A 21,108-nucleotide genomic window follows, 5' to 3' on the forward strand; every position below is an offset into this window, starting at 1 on the left:
CCTAAAATGCTGTGCTCGAAGCTCAGAAAATCGGGATGAACTTTAATACACATGAATTAGGCAGAAACGTTTTGGTGGGGGAGGAGGGGCTGATGCAGTCTTCTTAGTTTGTTTGTTGATGGAGTTTGGGATTTTCCTTAATCCAAGCTTCTTATTTAATAATTGGTATTTACTGGGGTATGAGACCCTTTCCTGCTTCTTTCAGCAGTAAACCAATTATGATAATTTCTGGAGCATACCAATCTTGCCAGAACAAGCATGCCTTTGTCACCTCTCAATTAAATTACTGTCACTCTCCCTGCGTGAGGCCATCAGTTGCTACCATTGGTTGAAAACTGGGTTTTGACTGGCTTTGTAACACCACTCTTATTCCAGCTACTTTAGTCACTAATTTACTTTTGGGTATTTTTCCTGTATTGAAATCTCCTTGAAGTTCAGAACCAAAGATGGCCCACATGAACTCCTACCTGGCTAGATAATTTCTCCTCTCCATGTAGTCAAGCCAGAATGCGCATAGCAAGAGAAGTCCTTTTCAGTACCTACTCCAGAATTGCCCATAAAAGATGGTAGCCACGAGGGTGTGATTGAAGGAAGAACTTTGTACCATCATGAAAGTCGTTTTGACTTTTTTGACCACATCATGGTCACCATTTCCAATTTGGGAGAGCTGTTACCACTGAAGCCATCTAGTTCCAACTCTTTATTTGGGGATAGTTTTAGCTTTGCTGCAGTGATGAAATCTATTTTTTTTTTTACTACCAATTCTGTGGGGATGGTGTGGCTTGGTGGGCATGCTGTGGCTTGGTGGGCGTGGCAGGGGAAGGATACTGCAAAATCCCCATTCCCTTCCCACTCCTGGGGGAAGGAGATTGCAAAATCTCCATTCCCACCCCAGTCTGGGTCCAGCCAGAGGTGGTATTTGCCAGTTCTCCGAACGACTCAAAATTTCCGCTACTGGTTCTCCAGAACCTGTCAGAACCTGCTGAATAGCACCCCTGGCCTTGTGTGAAACCTGCTTTTTTGACAATCACAACTTACAAACATGATGGGCTGGTTCCATTACAGTTGTAAATTGAGGATTACCTGTAATAGAACCTTGCAAGTCTGAATGCGCTTCCCCCATCCCTTCCTTGATCTTCTGGGAAGGGTCTTTTTCTCGTTCTCTTTCTGTCCAGAGTGGGGAGGGAATGGGAATTTTGCAGTATCCTTCCCCTGGAGTGGGGTGGGAATGGGGATTTTGCAGTATCCTTTCTCTGCCACACTCACCAAGCCACACCACACCCACCAAGCCACACCCACAGAACCGGTAGTAAAAAAAATTGAATTCCACCACTGCACAAGCAGTTGTTAAGCAAACACCCAGGGTGTTAATCAAAGCAATGGTTCTTTATGGGCCGGTTTTGCCAAAAATCCAAAGTAAATGCCAGTTTTTAGCAAAAACGTTGCAAAACACAGTCACATGACTGTAGGCGGTTGCAAATGGATTGCAAATTTGGATCAGTTGCCAAGAACCTGAAATGAGATCATATGACTGTTGGGAGGGCAGCTGTCAGAAATTGAGAATCAGGTTGTAAGTGCCCCCAGGAGGTCTGTCATAACTTCAAACAGTCGCTAAGCAACCAGTCATAAGTCAAGGACTATCTGTGCTGAAATCTTTATTTTTAAAATTTATAAACTTTATTAAAACACATATAAAACGCATATAAAAACATTAACAAAACATACAACATATAAGTAAATTTCCCTTTTAAAGCAATATTTCATAGTGGTTCTTCAACTAATGCGGTTGTAATTATTCCCCTTATTCTTAGCCTAGTAGTTTTTTCTTTTCCCTTTTCACCCCCCTCCTTTTCTTTCCCCCCCCCCCACTTTAGGATTACCCCTTTAACAATGTTTATATTTGGATTACACCATTTTTTTTAGATTTCCCTATTCCTGTTTATTTGCCCATAGGAAGTTATTTATATACATATTTACATCTTTATTCTATCCTTTTTATATCTATGTATCTTTAGTAGAGGCGTTGTACCATTGGTACCATTTGTCCCATACTCTGTAGTACTCTGTCTCTTCTTTTTCTTTAATCTCTTTAGTTAATCTATCCATTTCAGCGCATTGTGCGATTTTATCTATTAACTTTTCTTCTGTTGGGATTTTTTCCTTTTTTCCAATTCTTTGCGTACGTTATCCGAGCTGCCGTTAGGATATGTATCATCAGGTATTTTATATCTTTAGGATATATCCTGATCCCTTTCCCAGTAAGCTCACACACTGACGTGTGCATTGGTCACACAATGAGTTCAGTTTCCTGGTGCGTACTAGTTGAGCTTAGCAGAAAAGCTAAGTGGTGTGTCACCGAGGCCAAGAGAGAGGTAAAGGAATAGATACAAGGATATAGCCTTTTATTTTCCTCTTTTGCTGTTCTCCTATATGGCTTTGATCCAGTGGTGAAATTCAAATTTCTTTACTACCGGTTCTGTGGGCGTGGTGTGGCTTGGTAGGCGTGGCAGGGGAAGGATACTGCAAAATCTCCATTCCCATCCCATTCCAGGGGAAGGATACTGCAAAATCCCCATTCCCTCCCCACTCCTGGGGGAAGGATATTGCAAAATCTCCATTCCCACCCCACTCTGGGACCAGCCAGAGGTGGTATTTGCCGGTTCTCCGAACTACTCAAAATTTCTGCTACCGGTTCTCCAAATTACTCAAAATTTCCACTACCAGTTCTCCGAACTGCTCAAAATTTCCGCTACCGGTTCTCCGAACTGCTCATAATTTCTGCTACTGGTTCCCCAAATTACTCAAAATTTCCGCTACCAGTTCTCTGAACTGCTCAAAATTTCCGCTACTGGTTCTCTGAACTGCTCAAAATTTCCGCTACCGGTTCTCCCAACTGCTCAAAATTTCCACTACCGGTTCTCCCAACTGCTCAAAATTTCCGCTACCAGTTCTCCAAACTGCTCAAAATTTCCACTACCGGTTCTCCGAACTGCTCAAAATTTTCACTACCGGTTCTCCGAACTGCTCAAAATTTCTGCTACCGGTTCTCCAGAACCTGTCAGAACCTGCTGGATTTCACCCCTGCTATGATCTGCCTTCTCCACATGCCCTATTTTTTGTTCCTGTTGCCATCAACAATTGCGGTAATGCCAGAAGCCTTAAGAACAGGGAAATGCGGATGTTGACTATGGAAACGCAAACAACATGCCATTTCACTGAGATACATATACCTGTGAGGTATATGTGAAGTTGTGCGCGTTTAGCCTGCCGGCCCAAGTCTGTCTGCTCCAATTGGCAAGAGCTCACCAAATCTTGCCAAAGGTCTTCCTGAGTCAGGAATAATTCTTATTCAATCCAAATAAGGATCCATGACAGGCAATGCAATTTTGGTTCTTTCTGCCAGACTAAGGGTTTGAAAAAAAAGCTTGCTGAATCAAAACTGGGAGATGAGTAAAAAAAAAAAAAAATAGCGATAAAAGAGAATATTTGTAGTTCTGGGTTGAACTGTGGGCTCCTTGTGTTCTCTGAGCTTGGTGGTTTTCCTGCAGACGTTTCATTACCCAACTAGGTAGCGTAATCAATGCTGGAAGGGTGCTTGTACTTTTTATACAGGCACTCCTCAACTTACAACCACCATTGAGCTCAAAATTTATATTGCTAAGTGAGAGAGTTGTTGAGTCTTGCCCCATTTTACGACCTTTCTTGCCCCCGTCGTTAAATGAATCTCTGCAGATGCTAAGTTAGTAACACGATTATAAAGGGAATCTGGGTTCCCCATTGATTTGGCTGGTGAGAAAGTTGCCAAAGCTGATCACATAACATCCGGACTGCAACCTTCATAAATATAACTCAGTTGCCAAATATCTGAATTTTGATCTTGGGGATGCTGCAATAGTCGTAAGTGTGAAAAACGGTCATAAGTCACTTTTTTCACTGCCGTTATAATTTCAAATGGTCACTAAACGGACTGTTGTAAGTCGAGGATTACCTGTACACGAGTTGCTAATGAGTTGAGGACTACCTGTATACATTCTATGTGGAGTTGCCCTTGAAAAGCATTTGCAGGCTTCAACTGATCCAAAATGCAAACAGTACAGGTAGTCCTCGACTTATGACCACATTTGAGCCCAAAATTGATGTTGCTAAGTGAGAAATGTGTTAAATGAGTTTTGCCCCATTTTACGACTTTTCTGGACACATTTGTTAAGTGAATCACTGCAGTTGTTAAATTACTAAACATGGTTGTTAAGTGAATCTGGCTTCCCCGTTGACTTTGCTTGTCAGAAAGTCGCACATGACTGGGACATTGCAACCATCATAAACATGAACCAGTTGTTAAGCATGCCAATGTAAAACCCATGACTATGGGGATGCTGCACCGGTCATAAGTGTGAAAAACGGTCATAAGTCACTTTTTCCAGTGCCATTGTAATTTTGAACGGTCACTAAATGAACTGTTGTAAGTCGAGGACTATCTGTATTTGCAAATATTGGGTAGATTTGCTTCCAGTAGGCCTCCTGACTTACAGGAGCACTTCTCTCTACAATTTCTACCTCTCCCACCAGATCTGGCAAAAACAGCATGTAAAACAATGTTGTCGGAGGGGAGGTAAACCTTCTCTGTCATTACTGAAAAGACTTTTGGAGTTTCCTCCTTATGGTTGGAGATCTTCGATTTCCACAGTGTGTCCTGGCATGAGTGTGCTGCAGCTGGAGAAGAAGCAAAGGGAAATTCATTAATCAGCCTTGGAGGTTGGCCAAGTTGCTCCAGAGAGAAAGTTGGAAAGAGAGGTATTTGTGAAATAATTTTCAAGATGGCGGAGGTATATCTACAGGGAATGGTCAAAGTCAATAAGTTCTAGGCATCAAAAGTCCAGGGGTAGCTCTTAAAAGACTTTCTGAAGATGTTGTTAGTTGTTTGTTTTGACAAGTAAGCATTAATCAACGAAGAAGAATGGTCTATTAAGTATGAATGCACAAGTATCTCTAATGCAGGGGTGTCAAACACAAGGCCCGTGGGACGGATTCGGCCCACAATGTGGTTGGATCCGGCCCTCAGGGCTGTCCTGGAAAATGTAAGGAGCCAGCCCTTGTCTACCCAATGTAAAGAGGAAACATCGGTCCAAAGCCACGCTGGGCCCGGTCTACCAATACAAAGAGGAAACATGCTAGCAATTTGGGGAGTGGCATCAAGATGGCCATGCCCACCCAGTTGACCACGCCCATCCAGTTGGCCACACTCAGCTGACCCCCCCAAAGTCAACCACAGCTGATGCGGCTCTCAATTAAATTGAGTTTGATACCCCTGCTCTAATGTATGTTACTTTTATTGTGAATAAACAATATAGGGTGAAGGGGAAAGTGTAGAAGCATCCTTTTTCCCACTAGTCTAAATTCTCATGGCATCACTGAAGCCTGGATAGCTCAGCAGACTGATGCATTGTAATTTAACTCCAGCTGTCTGCAATTAGTAAGTTCGAATCTCGCCAGGCTCAAGGTCGACTCAGCCTTCCATCCTTTCTAAGGTAGGTAAAATGAGGACCCAGTTTGTGGGGGCAATAAGCTGACTTTGTAAAAATATACAAAATTATGAAGGCTATTGCTTAACACATTGTAAGCCGCCCTGAGTCTCTGGAGAAGGGCGGCATATAAATCAAATTAAAAAAAAAAAAAACAAAAACCCCAAATAATCATGCATCTAAAATACGTGTAATGATCATACATCCAACAATGTGGTGGATCAACATCGGTGAAGTTCAAGGCCACCCACAGTCAGTGGTGGGTTGCTCCCGATTCGCACCGGTTCTATAGAACTGGTAGTAAAACTGGCGGGAGGCTCCGCCCACCGACCCCGATATCATCAGAACACTTCTGTGCATGCACAGAAGAGCGCGTGTGCCGCCCCGGTAGCAAAGGTAAGTAGAATCCACCCCTGCCCACAGTCATGTGAGTTCATTGGGTGACTATGGCCACTCACTTTCTTTCACCTCAATCTACCTCACAGGCTGATTCTTGTGGAGAAAAATTGGAGGAGGGGGCACAGTAAGTCCTTGACGTACGATCATAATTGAACCTGGAATTACGGTCTAAAGTTCTTGCGGTTGTAAGTTGAGGCATCATGTGACCAAACTTTATTTTTTAACTTTTTTTTTTTGCAGTGGTCATTAAGCAAGTGCCGCAGTCGTTAAATGTATCTATTTTTCCCAATAGGCATTTTTTTTGTCAGAAACCAGAAATAAATACTGGAAACGGGCAAAAACAGTCATAAATTGTGACCACAGGATGCTGTTAGTGGCTTTAAAGCAGTGGTGAAATTCAGCTGGCTCTATCCGGATCGCGCGAACCGGTAGCGCCGGCGGCAGGAGGCTCCGCCTACCTGCCCGGATGTCATCATGTCCCGTTTTAGACCCTCTGCGCATGCGTGGAGGAGGTGCGTGCTCACATTTGCGAACCGGTAGCGAAGGTACCCCTGCTCTAAAGGTGAGCTGGTTGCCCCAAATGCAATCACTTGACCTTGGGGGATTGTAACTTTGAAAACGGGTTGTAAATAGCTTTTAATAAGGTCTGTCATAACTTTGGGTGGTTGTTAAGCAACTGATTGTAGATCAAGGCCTATCTGTATGTGATTAAACCTCCACCTGTTTTTTATGTGGGCAGCCACCTTCTATTTTTTTGCCTCATCCTAAGGACGTCTCTGCAAGACAGAGAAAGGAAGCTTGATGTTTATGCTGGCTCTGCATTCTTGAAACAGAAAGTTCAACCATGTGTTTTAACAAAGTCTGAACTCTAATTAGTTCCATGGAAACCAGACTGACTGTGCAAATGCACATCTTGTAAGCCCACAACCCAGTGGTGGGTTTCAAAAGTTTTTACTACAGATTCTGTGGGTGTGGCTTGGTGGGCGTGGCAGGGGAAGGATCCTGTAAAATCTCCATTCACACCCCACTCCAGGGGAAGGTTACTGCAAAATTCCCATTTCCTCCCGATTGGCTGGGACTCGGGAGGCAGAGAATAGATGGGAGCGGGGCCAGTCAGAATTTTTACTACCGGTTCTCCGAACTACTCAAAATTTCCACTACCGGTTCTCCAGAACTGATCAGAACCTGCTGAACCCCACCTCTGCAGTGGGGGAAAGTCCAGTGTGATGCTGGTTTGCTGGGGCCCATTAAAGGGTGTGCATGGTTGTTTGCTTTTTGCCATGGCTTTTTGGTATGGAGACAATGGCTACGTGTTCCATTAGAAAAAAATGTATATATGATATACTAGAAATATATGTATAAAAGATATATTAAGATAAGAAAGAGAAAATGTATAAATATGGATCACTGATGCGAAGATGTTGAAAAGAAGAAGATGTAAATATCTGTTTTTATTTGTTTTTCAAAAAAACTGTTTAATAAAAAAAAATTTTTTAAAAAAATGTGGTTGTTCCCAACAGAACTTGGTATTTAATAATGAGCATGGAGAAGAAAACCAGGCAGCAATTTGGAACTAACTATGGAAGTAATTAAGATATGGTAGGGAGACTTCAACCATGCCTTCCACTTCTACTTTAAATCTTTTTCTTGAATAACCCGATAGCTTTAACAATGTTACTGATGTTAACAAGGACTTTCACTTATATGTTTCGTTTTCACGCCCTAAGGCGCCATCTTTCCCTTTTTAAATGGAGTTAACATACAATACTTGCATTTTTAGTCTCCTGGATTAACTCTGCCAGCATCCAAAATCCAAAGTCCAAATTCTTTATAATTTTTCTAGTTGCTTTGCTGGTGTGGTCGCGACGCTTCGGTCTGCTTATTTTTAAGCAGACTCATCCCGGCTCCGGAGCTCTGAAGGGCTTTCAGGGAGCTCTCACCCTGCAAACCCCAGGCTTAAAAAAATAGCCTGGGGGTCTAGGGGAGCTCTACCCAGACCCTTCTGCTCTTCTCTCCCCCTTTTCCCTGGGGGAGAGTTTTTAAGCCGCTAGACAGCTGATTTTCGCTGTTCTAGCGGCTATACGGAGTCACAGGGCTGGAGCTCCTAAAAGGAGCTCCGTTGGCGTTTCACGGAGCCACCGGAAGTCATCAACTTCAACCATGCCTTTAGGCTCAAGTTCCTTCTGTCAAATACCAGGTTAGATTGGTGTCAATGAAACATCTCTTCTCCAGATTTTAATTCAGGAGAATAGCAAGATGGATGAGGACTTCTGGCACACATATTAAAGTTAGCCAAGATTGAGAAACATTGTTCTACCTTCACACACACCCAATAGCATCACAATGAGGACAATGGCAAGGTTGTTCAGATGGATGAGCATTTCCTAGCAAATACATGGAAGAGACCTGTGGTAATCTGAAGTTACCACACTCTCCGTACCTCTTTGGGTAACCTGATGGCACCCTCGATGATGCGTTGGTCTTAATATTTTGATAACTCAGAATTTGCATAGAAACTTAATATTCCAAAGATTATTTTAATGCATGTTACCTTTGGGTTTTAGCATTTAGTTTATAGCTGGGTGTCCCACAATTTCTTCCATTCATGTTTGAAGTTTCTTCTGATGTACAGTCGGATAATCCCAAATGACTTTTTCCTTATTGATTCATATTTATTTATCACTGCTATCGGCAAACTCTTCTTTTCACATGTCTGAATAATTCAGAGTTGCAGGCAGGGAGAAGAAAAAAACTTTCACAAGCTTTCCCATCAAAAGAATTATTGAGTAGGTAGCTGTGTGTATGAGTATGTTTAACCACCATGTTGGCACAACATATGAAGGAGGTTTTTTTTAATCTGACTTTCTCCTGCTAACAAAAAAAAAAAAAAAGGGTATCTTAGTGATTGGCATTAGTAATCCATGGGCTTGATCTGGTCTATTTTGCTTGCTAATCCTAAAAATGCTTCTGTACTTTGGCAGCGCATAGCAACCAGGCAAAGGAATTCTACAGGGAAAGGGATCTAAAATGTTGAAATGGCAGCCAGAAGCATGCACTGCGGCTGTTTCCCTGAATATCTCAGAGGTGCTTTTTTTCAAGAGGCAATTGGACTTCGTTTTTCTTTGAAGACGTTTTGCTTCTCATCCAAGAAGTTTCTTCGGCTCTCTTGAAAAAGCACCTTTGGGATAACCATGACCTGGATGGATGACTGAGAATCTCCATAGATGTTTCCCTGAATAAAAAGTGTCTCTTCCATTTACAAATTGTATATTAAACTGGCCATTACAAATGGCTTTTCCCATCTAGCCTATAGCTATGGCTTTTTCTGGACCTAAATACAAATCAGATGTTGCAGCTGCCATCAGGACTGCCCTTCTGCAGGCACTCCTGAACCAGGTTTCCCAATGGGAGCCAGATCCAAGCTAAGAAGTTAATCATTTCATCCTTTTCACTACAGTATAATAAGTGGTGTTTCTTAATGTTGGTGCCTTTAAGAGCTGTTCTGTAAAATGGGTGGACTTCCAGGAAAACACTGCTATAAAGAATCTTGGCTGGGGGTCTTTTTTCTTTTTCTTTTTACTTCTGACTTCTGAAGAGTGGGCAGCAAGGGTGAAATCCAGCAGGTTCTAACAGGCTCTGGAGAACCGGAACCGGAAATTTTGAGCAGTTTGGAGAACCGGTAGTGGAAATTTTGAGCAGTTTGGAGAACCGGTAGTGGAAATTTTGAGCAGTTCGAAGAACCGGTAGCGGAAATTTTGGGCAGTTTGGAGAACCAGTAGCAGAAATTTTGGCCAGTTCGGAGAACTGGTAGCAGAAATTTTGGGCAGTTTGGAGAACCGGTAGCAGAAATTTTGGGCAGTTTGGAGAACCGGTAGTGGAAATTTTGAGCAGTTCAGAGAACCAGTAGCGGAAATTTTGAGCAGTTTGGAGAACCGGTAGCGGAAATTTTGAGCAGTTTGGAGAACCGGTAGTGAAAATTTTGAGCAGTTTGGAGAAACGGTAGTGGAAATTTTGAGCAGTTCAGAGAACCGGTAGCAGAAATTTTGGGCAGTTTGGATAACCGGTAGTGGAAATTTTGAGCAGTTCAGAGAACCAGTAGCGGAAATTTTGAGCAGTTTGGAGAACCGGTAGTGGAAATTTTGAGCAGTTTGGAGAAACGGTAGTGGAAATTTTGAGCAGTTCGGAGAACCGGTAGTGGAAATTTTGAGCAGTTCGGAGAACCGGTAGTAGAAATTTCTCCAAACTGGTAGCAGAAATTTTGAGCAGTTTGGAGAACCAGTAGTGGAAATTTTGAGTAGTTCGGAGAACCAGCAAATACCACCTCTGGCTGGTCCCAGAGTGGGGTGGGAATGGAGATTTTGCAATATCCTTCCCCCAGGAATGTGGAGGAAATGGAGATTTTGCAGTATCCTTCCCCTGCCATGCCCACCAAGCCACAACATGTCCACGAAGCCACGCCCACTGAACCAATGGTAAAAAAAATGGATTTCACCACTGGTGGGCAGATAAGATGTTTAGGAAAGCCAAGAGCTATTGTGAACCTGGCCTAGCAGAACCATTCCTTCCTTTCCTAATCCTTCCTTCATTCAGAGTGGGGTCTCTAAATATCTGCTAAAAATCAGTTTCCAAGCAGGGCGATCTATTTCTCCTGCTTCTGGGAGGAAAGTAAGAACAACGTTGGTTTTTGAAAAGCTCTGAACCCTCAGATTAGAAATTAGGTGATGGCGTTCCAAGTAGGCGGTCACTCATCTAAGTTCTTATTCACTCTCATAATATAATCTTCATCATCCCTGCTTGGCATTATATTTATAGGCTTTTAGGCAATGTCTCTTCACCCATCAAGATTCTTTTGTGTTGGGGTGATGTTAATATATACTTTATTAATTTATTTATGAACCCATTAATACAATGAGAGATTAGATACTGTAGAAGGAAGGAAGGAAGGAAGGAAAGAAAGAAGAAAAAAGAAAAAGAAAGAAAGAAAGAAAGAAAGAAAGAAAGAAAGAAAGAAAGAAAGAAAGAAAGGGCAAGGCAAGGCAAGGCAAAATGGAAGGAAGGAAGGAAGGAAAAAAAGAAAGAAAGGGCAAGGCAAAACGGAAGGAAGGAAGGAAGGGGCAAGGCAAGGCAAGGCAAAACGGAAGGAAGGAAGGAAGGAAGGAAGGAAGGAAGGAAAGAAAGAAAGAAAGAAAGAAAGAAAGAAAGAAAGAAAGAAAGAAAGAAAGAAAGAAAGGGCAAGGCAAGGCAAAACAGAAGGAAGGAAGGAAGGTAGGAAAGGGCAAGGCAAGGCAAAAAGGAAGGAAGGAAGGAAGGAAGGAAGGAAGGAAGGAAGGAAGGAAAGAAGGAAGGAAGGAAGGAAGGAAGGAAGGAAGGAAGGAAGGAAGGAAGGAAGGAAGGGCAATTCAAGACAAGGCAAGATGGAAGGATTGCAGGCAGCAAGCAGGAAGGAAGGGTTGTGTTTCAAGGTTGTGTCACAAATAACATCTGCTTTTTTATTTGATTTTAGTTTTTCCAAATGATGGGTTACTGGGCTCATCTCTCATTTGGTGGCTGTTAATTCTGAACGTGATTTGATCATTTGCAATTTGCACACACACACACACACACACACACCCTCTCTGTTGCATCCAGCATATGTTAGCACCTGAAGAGAAGGCTGCCATTTACACACTCAACGCTACATATTCAGTTAAGGAACAGATTTAATTGGCAGTGGAGAAGATCAGCTGCAAGGTGTCCAAACAATCTCCTCCATCATGCAGATCCGATAATTAGGAAAAACAGGCAGGCAAATTGTGAAATTGGGGGGGTTGGGGGTGGGAATTAAGGCAAGTGACGCATTCTGTCAGGTTGGAACCTAGCCTGCAATCTCACCCGATTTATAGAAATATATCAGCATTTGGCCTGGAAAGTTGACCCAGGACCAGAAATAAAGGTTCAGCACGGCTTCTCCAAACCTAAGCAAGCAATTGCGCTGTTTCTTTCTCCGTTCCAGTATAAAGAAAAAAGTCCCCTCCCTCACATACATATTTAGGATTAGTTCCAGTGGTGGGATTCAAATAATTTAACAACCGGTTCTCTGCCCTAATGATTTCTTCCAACAACTGGTTCACCAAACTGCTCAGAAAGTTAACAACCGGTTCTCCCGAAGTGGTGCGAACCGGCTGAATCCCACCACTGATTAGTTCCCTCTTAATATCCTCTTGCCCCAGTGGTGGGCTGCAACTGGTTTAACAACCGGTTCTGTGAACACACGCCTAACGCCCTTGCACGCAGCGTTCAAAATACAGCACTTCGAAGCTCAGCTGCTTACCTACTAAGGCAGCCCCAGTAAGTAGAACAGCGGAGGCACGGAATTCAGCTGGGCCACACGGATCAGCTGAGCTGGAAAGAAGGAAATATAGGACAGAATTGGGCGGGGCGGGTGGGCAGGGCCAAATGATTGTTGGAACTACCAATTCGCCCAAACCGGTCCGAACCGGCAGCAGCCCCACCACTGTCTTGCCCCCAATTATGTATATTGCGATCTTGTCTGCTTTTGACCACACTTTATGGACCCCTTGCAAATATTTACGATACAGAACGGGAAGTAGGGATATTGCTCTGCCTTTACGACCAACTAAGAGCTGGAGAAACCACATTGGGAGCCAGAGCTGGGCTTCTCCCCCTAACTGGCATAGGACAGTTATCCCCAATCCATGGGTGACCACAGGAGAAACCAGGAATGTCACATGTGTTGTGCTGGCCATCTTCTTCCCTCTCTGTACCCTCAAGATCTGTTTGTTCTGGGCTCTTCAAGACCAGCCTTCTAAGAAGGTCTGCCAAATTAGGATGGATACTGTTGGCATGTGATGGATGCCCAGTCCCTGCCACACGGATAGGACCAGGATGACAGGGCTATCAAGAACACCCAAAAAGGGACAAGGGGGTTGATCACATGGTCACACTTGCATTCCTGACCTTTGTGACTTTCCTGTAGACAGTCCCAGTTCCCCCAAATTGTCAGTGTCTGGGAAAGGAGAAAAAACGATATTGCATCTCGTGTCTAGAATAGAATAGAATAGAATAGAATAGAATTAAAAAACAGAGTTGGAAGGGACCTTGGAGGTCTTCTAGTCCAACCCCCTGCTTAGGCAGGAAACCCTATGCCATTTCAGACAAATGGTTATCCAACATCTTCTTTAAAACTTCCAGTGTTGGACCATTCACAACATCTGGAGGCAAGTTGTTCCACTGATAAATTGTTCTAAGTATCAGGAAATTTTTCCTTAATTCTAAGTTGCTTCTCTCCTTGATTAGTTTCCTTAGATTAGATTTTGATATAAAATGTGTTAAATAGCAACAACAGTTAATGGAGGCTACTTGATTTTACAAAATTCAAGCAAACTTTTGAACTCATAGGGCAAAACCCTAATATCACTTTTAGCACCATTCCTACATATTTCAAGCCCTGGTTGGTTGGTTGGTTAATTGATTGATTGACTGATTGATTGGTTGATTGATTGAGAACACAAAGTGCTGTTCAACACCTCCTTAGTCGAAAATGAAGACAATATATATTTCCATAAATAATTTTTGGCACGCGCCAAACCCAGTCCCACAATACGATCATCAGCTGCATATGTTTGTTTTAATCTTCGGGACTATTTATGTAAAAATACGCAGAGGGCAGAGTGTCGGTTTAGCTTCAGCATGTGTAATGAGGAGAAAATACCAGCTGCCACACAGAAATGGTCCAGGTGGATGGAAGCCAAAAAAGAGAGAAAAAGTGCAGAGGAGAATGGGTGCAAGTAAGATGGTGCTGAGGGCATCGTTCGGCAAAAATAATGGCATATACAGCATCCTTAGTTCTTAATTGCTCGTTGGAGTTTGTATCATACTATAGGTGCCCAAGGTATGGTCACAAAGCCAAGATGGTGACCAAGATAGTCACATTGAAGTTCCAACTTGTCTCAGTCACCATCTTGATTTTTTTTTTTACCACACCCTGGTCATCCCTGGACCCTTGTGTAATTTATTTACTAGCATAGTTACTGTAATAATTGCAATGTCCTGCAAGAAGCCAATTAGTCGTCTGTGTGCAGTACAGAGAAACATGGTGTTGGGGAAAATGACTAGGAGTCATCTGCTCCATCTTTCTACTCAAAGCAGGACTGATGAAAACATCTCTGGCAGAGCCCCCTATACCATCTCTTTAAAGACTTGTAGCAAAAGAGAACTCCTCCCTTCAAGTGGCAGCCTGTTCCACTAGCACAAAGATCCTCCTAATGTCTAGATCAGAGATCAGCAACCTGCGGCTCTGGAGCCGCATGTGGCTCTTTCACCCCTCTGCTGTGGCTCCCTGTCACTCAAAGTATGTGTCACAACCGCCAATGTGCGACACCTGCCGGCACGCGATTTATTGAGCTTTTCAAGCCTGGTAGACCAACCATGGATAAATCCAATAAAAGAAAAAAGTTTCAGAAGAAAACAGAACATTTAATTCAACTACACATGCTAGTTTTTTGGCCGTTCAAGAAATAGTCAAGCACAGGAAGAGTTTTGTGGCTCCCGGTATTTTCTTTTCTGTGGGAAATGGGTCCAAATGGCTCTTTGAGTGTTTAAGGTTGCAGACTTCCTTCCTCGAATGTTTAACCCTTCTGAGCCATAGGGAGGCAATCCATCCCCCTTCTATGTTCCTGAAATCATATGGAAGGGGGTCTGGACTTTTTGAAGATGCTGCTAGACCTCAATGAAGCAAAGTTTGCTTGGCTCTTTGAATCCATGGCAATCTTGAAATAAATTTCTAAGGGCCCAGCTGTAACAGCAGCTTCACACTGTTCCACTCTTCAGTCACACTGGGCTGTCCCAAACTTTGTTGAGATGAGAACGTAGAATCAAAGGACTGGAAGGCTTCTCAGAGGTCTTCTATTCCAACCTTGTACTCAGGAAGCTCAAACTGCCCAAGGAGCTGCTAATACAATTCTACAGAGGAATTATGGAGTCTGTCATCCGCACCTCCATAACTCTGATTTGGCAACCCAACAAGACAGACACAGACTTCAGAGGGTAATTAAACCTTCAGAAAAACAATGACTACCAACCTGCCTTCCATTGAGGATCTATATACTGCATGAGTCAAAAAGAGGGCTGTGGAAATATTTACAAAGCCCTCGCTTCCTGGACATAAATTGTTTCAACTCCTACCCTCAAAACGACGCTATAGAGCACTGCACACCAGGTTGTGCAGATTTTCCCCCAATACCATCACTCTGCTAAATAAATAATTCCCTCAACATTGTCAAACTATTCACTAAGTCTGCATTACTATTACTATTAATCTCATCGTTCCTATCACCCATCTCCTCCCACTTATGACTTTGTTGCTTGTATCCTTACGATTTATTTTGATTGTTTCCTAGTATGATTTGATTGCTTATTTGTGCCCTATGACTATCATTAAGTGTTGTACCTTATGATCCTTGACGAATATATCTTGTCTTTTTATGTAGACTGAGAGCTTATGCACCAAAGACAAATTCCTTGTGTGTCCAATCACACTTGGCCAATAAAGAATTTTATTCTACTCAAGGCAAGAGATCTTATGCCATCCTGGTCAAATGTTTGACCAGTTTATTTTTCTTTAAACTTCCAGTGATGCAGATGTTTTACTCCATGTGACAACTGCCTGTGAGGTAAAGGGCCTTACAGTCCATGCTCCTTAAGTGATCACTACATATTTCTGTGGGCATTTTTTTCCCCTCCTGTTCTTAATTTCTCTCCTTCCCTTTGGAAAATAGAGAAGATGACAGGAGTATAAATCAAAAGCCTTGTAAAAATTCAGCAAATGGGGAATTCCTGACCATCCAGAACAGGCATTGTTTCAGGAAATCAGATTAACACCGGGGAGCATCTTGTGCTGCAAATAGGAAGTGAAAAACAATGAACTCGTTCTGCATTTGTAGCTTCTGTAGAAAAACCTAGACAGAACACGTGTCTTCTTTTTAATTTTTCTTCCTAATTTGGTTCTTAGGGTTTCTTCCCCCCTCCTATAATCAGACCATCAAGGAAAAACTAATACAATTGCCACTTAAATGTCCATTCCTCTGCCCATAGTAAAATACCTTATGCCACCAGACTTCAAATTTTGGGCTTAGACAACTTAGAACTACGCCGACTTCGGTCTGACCTAAGCGTAGCTCATAAAATCATCTGCCACAACGTCCTACCTGTCATTGACTACTTCAGCTTCAACCACAACAATACACGAGCACACAATAGATACAAACTCAAAGTAAACCGCTCCAAACCCGATTGCAGAAAATATGACTTGTGTAATTTATTTACTAGTAACAAAGTGGTCAATGCCTGGAATGCACTACCTGACTCTGTGGTTTCTTCCCCAAACCAGAGGTGGGTTCTACTTACCTTTACTACCGGTTCGCAACGGGGCTGTATGCGCTTCCGCGCTTGCGTAGAAACTTCCCGATGACGTCGAGGTCGGTGGGTGGAGCCTCCCACCAGTTTTACTACCGGTTCTATAGAACCGGTCCGAACCGGGGGCAACCCACCACTGCCCCAAACCCCCAAAACTTTAACCTTAAACTGTCTACTGTTTACCTCACCCCATTCCTAAGAGGTCTGTAAGGGGTGTGCATAAGTGCACCAGCGTGCCTACCGACCCTGTCCTAATATTCCTTTTTACTCTTACTCTTTTCATGTATTCAAATTATGTTTATACTTTTACCTGTTATCTTATATATGCTTGAAAAAATAAATAAAAATAAATAAAAAGTTTAAAAAATTAAGATGTCGATTGCAATCTTGCTATCAAAGCTTCACCCCTTCTTAACTTGAATTGTCAGCCTGTGGGGGTGGGGGGGGTTAGAGTCACCATCTTGACTTTTTTGACACATCCTGGATATCCTGGTTGCAGTTAGTAACCGGTTGTGGATTTCTGTGCTTTAGAACCTCTGAAAATCTCTCTATAGGGAAAAAAACAGAAATACACTCATCATCCAAATCATGGACAGTATCCGGACAACCTTGTTGGATTTCAAAAAGGACCAACAGTCACAAGCCTAGAGATGCGACTGGTTATAAAACACAACAGGGGGAAAATACCACTTCTGTATTCCAGGAGTGGTTTGGGAATTTATATTCTCCATGCTGGTTGGGGAATTGAGTGGTGCAATGGCCTAGAGATGGAGCTCTTACCTCACAATCAGGAGGTTGTGAGTTTGATCCTAAGTAAGGGCAGTTATTTTTCTCTGTGGGCACAATGAGAATATATCTGCTGAATATAACTCCGCATTGGTGACAGGAAGGGCATCCGGCCAGTAATCACTCAGCTCCGCCCAGTTGCCCAGACTCCACCCGCAAGGGTTTATGGCAGGGGTGAAATGTAAAATTTGTTACTACTGGTTCTGTGGGCATGGCTTGGTGCATGGGGGGTAATGTAACTGGGTGGGCGTGGCCAACTTTTTTTTTTTTTAACTTTTCAAAGCATTTTTTCTAATGCTTTGAAAAGCCTCTGCCGATCAGGCAACTCAGCTGGGATCGTCAGAGACTTTTCAAAGCATTTTTTTTACCACCTCTTCGGCCAAGAGGTTGCAGAAAAGAATGTTTTGTAAAGCCTCTGACGATCCCAGCTGAGCCGTGCGATCATCAGAGGTTTTTTTTTTTTTTACTTTTAAAAGCATTTTTTGTCGGAAGAGGTTGTAGAAAAAATGCTTTTAAAAGTAAAAAAAAAAGCCTCTGATGATTGTGCGGCTCAGCTGGGTATGGGGGTGGGGGCGCGCAGGGATTTTTGCTACCGGTTCTCCGAACCAGCTGCCGCCATCACTACCGGATCAGGTGATCCGGTCCAAACTGGGAGCATTTCACCCCTGGATTATGGGGTCATTAAAAGATTATGATGCTGGTTGGGCAGAATTCTGAAAGTTGAAGTCCACCCACCTTAAAATGGTCTTAAAAACATTGCTTTAGGATTTTTTCCCCCCTTGTCATCAGAAAATAAAGAGGAATCTGGTAGGACTGTTTCTGACTGTCCAATTTTATTAAAAGGTAGAAGAAGCTCACAAAACATTATGCTTTTTAAAAAGCTGTTAATTAGAAAAGATGCTACTTGGCTCCTTTTGATTTTTTTAGACTAATCTACCTGTCCTCATTCTTGCCATCCATACAGGAACTCCAAATGGGAGCAGAGTGGTTGATTTAAAGAAGTAATAGTCAACAGATTGTATATTGCTCCATATAAGAGCCACCCTTTTTATACATGTCATCAGATCCATCTCAGATGAAATGCAATCTTCCTCACTTTTTTCTGCAAGCAAAGTTGGTGGTTTGTGTTGCTGGTTAAGTAAAGGGCCCTGCTAAAATTACAACTGCGCAGCTAACAAAAAATGTGAAGGCTTTGACTAACTCTGGTCTTGCCCATCATGGAAAGTTCTGCTATGGAACCAGTGGTGGGTTGCCCCCGGTTCACCCCGGTTATATAAAACCGGCAGGAGGCTCTGCCAACCAACCCCGACATCGTCAAAATGCTTCTGCGCGCAGCCCCATTGCAAACCGGTAGTAAAGATAAGTAGAACCCACCCGTGTATGTAACCCCCCTAAAGCTCACGTCAACTCTGATGATGTTTAGAAGAACCAGAAGTCTTGGTTTGACCAGGGTCAGAATTGATTTCCGCTAGTGTTGCCCGTAGCACCCACAAGGACTGCATCAGTCCAGAAATGGGGCTGTGTCTGTGAGTCTCTACAATACTGGTTTGCAGGACTTCTGGAGATCCTCACAAATAGCACTAACGAAGTTTCACTTAATTTCTCCTGAAAGATTCCTCTCTCTCATTCCTGAAGCCAAGGACTATCCTTCGCTTCTATTGAAACAATGGTTCTTTTTTTTTCTCATTGCACAAACAAATGCATCAAGGAAATAGTGAAGTTTGGGATATCTATACTAACTATGGATATCACCTGGATATCTATATCAACTGTGAGGAGCTGGGTGTCTCTGTCCATCACAAATTAACCATGAGCCAGCAGTGTGATACCACCAGTAAAAAGGTATATGCTATCTTGAATCAAGTCCAGAGGTGGGATTCAGCCACTTTGAACAGGTTCAGGCAAATCTGTCCAAATCAGATGCTAATTTTACATCTGGTTCACTGAACCGGTAGTTGCAAGGACTGGCTGACCCCGCCCACCTTGCCCCTCCCCTCCCAGGAGTCTCCACGCAACCCGTTTTGGATGCCACGTAAGTGCAGGGGTCACGTGGAGGCTCTGGGAGGGCAAAAAATGGGCCTACTGGAAGTTCCGGAAATCCGGAAACAGGCCTGTTTCTGGCTTCCGGAGCCCAGGGGAGGCCATTTTCACCCTCCCGGAGGCTCAAGGAAAGCTCTGGAGCCTGAGGAGGGTGAAAAACAGGCCTACCGGAAGTACCAGAAGTCCGAATACGGGCCTGGATCCTCTCGTCTTTTTTTCATTCCCTCTTTGCTCAAGTTCCCCCTGGTCCAGGAAGCAGCTGTGAAAATACTCGTAGAGCAATACAATGGGGGATGGAGCAGTCAGGCCTACTGCAGCTTCTTAAACTCAAAGACATTCTTTCCAGCACAAAGTTCTCTCTAGCAGGATATGAAGAGACGGAGGGACACAAAGTGGAAAGATATGATTTTACTCAAAATGGAGGAATGGATAGTGAAGATGGTGGGACGTACTGAGATGGTCAGATTGATTTCATGAATACGACATTGTTTACATTTTAGCAATGATTGGAAACCTCTTATGGACTTTTGTGGGAAACAGAAAAAATGATGCTGTGATACATGGTTTGAGGATTAGAATAAAAATAATGGATTATAATTATACAATAATATTATATATATTATTGTATAATTATAATGAGCCTTGGTGGCACAGTGATTAGAATGCAGTACTGCAGGCTACTTCTGCTGACTGCCTGCAGTTTGGCAGTTCGAATCTCACCAGGCTCAAGGTTGACTCAGCCTTCCATCCTTCCGAGGTCGGTAAACTGAAGAACCCAGATTGTTGGGGGCAATGTGCTGACTCTGTAAACCGTTTAGAGAAGGCTGTAAAAGCACTGTGAAGCGGTATATAAGTCTACGTGCTATTGCTATGCAGGTATGAAAAGCTATAAAATTGCTGTAAAAGAAAACTGTAAGTCACTTCTTTATACAGTAATTCTTTCCTTTAATTTCTGCAACTTTGTCTTGGCTCCTTTCTTCTTTCTCTCGTTCTTTCTGTCTCATTGTAAATATTAGCTCTTGGTAGCTTTTATTCTGCTTTAAAAATTATAACATTTTATTTTCCAGATGGAGAGACGGGGGGGAGGGTTAGGGTTAGGTTACAACACCTGCCCCCCAAACCCTCTTTTTATTTATTTATTTTATTTGTCAAACATGTATAACAGATATAAGTATAAACATAATTATGAATACATGAAATGGATACGAATAAAAGGGGACATTAGGACAGAGGCGGTAGGCACGTTGGTGCGCTTATGCACGTCCCTTACTGATCTCTTAGGAATCGGGTGAAGTCAACAGTAGACAGTCTAACGTTAAAGTTTTGGGGGTTTGGGAATGAAACCACAGAGTCAGGTAGAGCATTCTAGGCACTGACCACTCTGTTGCTGAAGTCATATTTTCTGCAATCAAGTTTGGAGCTGTTTACCTTAAGTTTGTATCTATTGTGTGCTCGTGTATTGTTGCGGTTGAAGCTGAAGTAGTCATTGACAGGTAGGACGTTGTAGCGGATAACTTTGTGTACTATGCTTAGGTCAGACTGAAGGCGGCGTAGTTCTAAATTGTCTTAAGCCCAAAATTTCAAGTCTGGTGGCATAAGGTATTTTGTCGCGAGCAGAGGAGTGGAGGGCTCTTCTTGTGAAATATCTCTGGACTCGCTCAACTGTATTAATGTCCGATATATAGTGTGGGTTCCAGACAGATGAGCTGTATTCGAGAATTGGTCTAGCAAAGGTTTTGTATGCTCTGGTTTGCAGTACAATATTACCGAAGAAGAAGCTTCGCAAGATTAGGTTAACAACTCTTAATGCCTTTTTGGCAATGCTTCTTGCTTCAAAATAGCCTCTCACGACATCAGTGGAAAAAAAGCTATTTTAAACTTGGTGTGGGGGCGAGGACCAAGCCTTATCACCAAACAGCTGCTGCTCAAAAATGGGAGTTTTCCCTTTTTT

The 21,108-nt window shown here is 42.9% G+C and overlaps 1 protein-coding gene across 4 annotated transcripts in view; it reads left to right on the top strand.

Annotated features, from left to right (window-relative positions):
- Positions 1–21,108, top strand: part of LOC132709695 (uncharacterized) — a 169,012-nt gene that overhangs the window by 9,706 nt on the left and 138,198 nt on the right. The window contains exon 1 of one of the 4 annotated variants that reach the window (XM_087873302.1): positions 6,918–7,517. The exons of the other annotated variants lie outside the window; for them this stretch is intronic. Coding sequence (XP_087729428.1) covers positions 7,498–7,517 — 20 coding nt within the window. The 5' untranslated portion in view covers positions 6,918–7,497. Of the gene's footprint in view, positions 1–6,917; positions 7,518–21,108 lie in introns of those variants that run through there. 4 annotated transcript variants of the gene reach the window in all.

Source organism: Pantherophis guttatus, chromosome 7 (genome assembly GCF_059756535.1).
Source record: "Pantherophis guttatus breed Tessera chromosome 7, ASM5975653v1, whole genome shotgun sequence".
NCBI lineage: Eukaryota > Metazoa > Chordata > Lepidosauria > Squamata > Colubridae > Pantherophis > Pantherophis guttatus.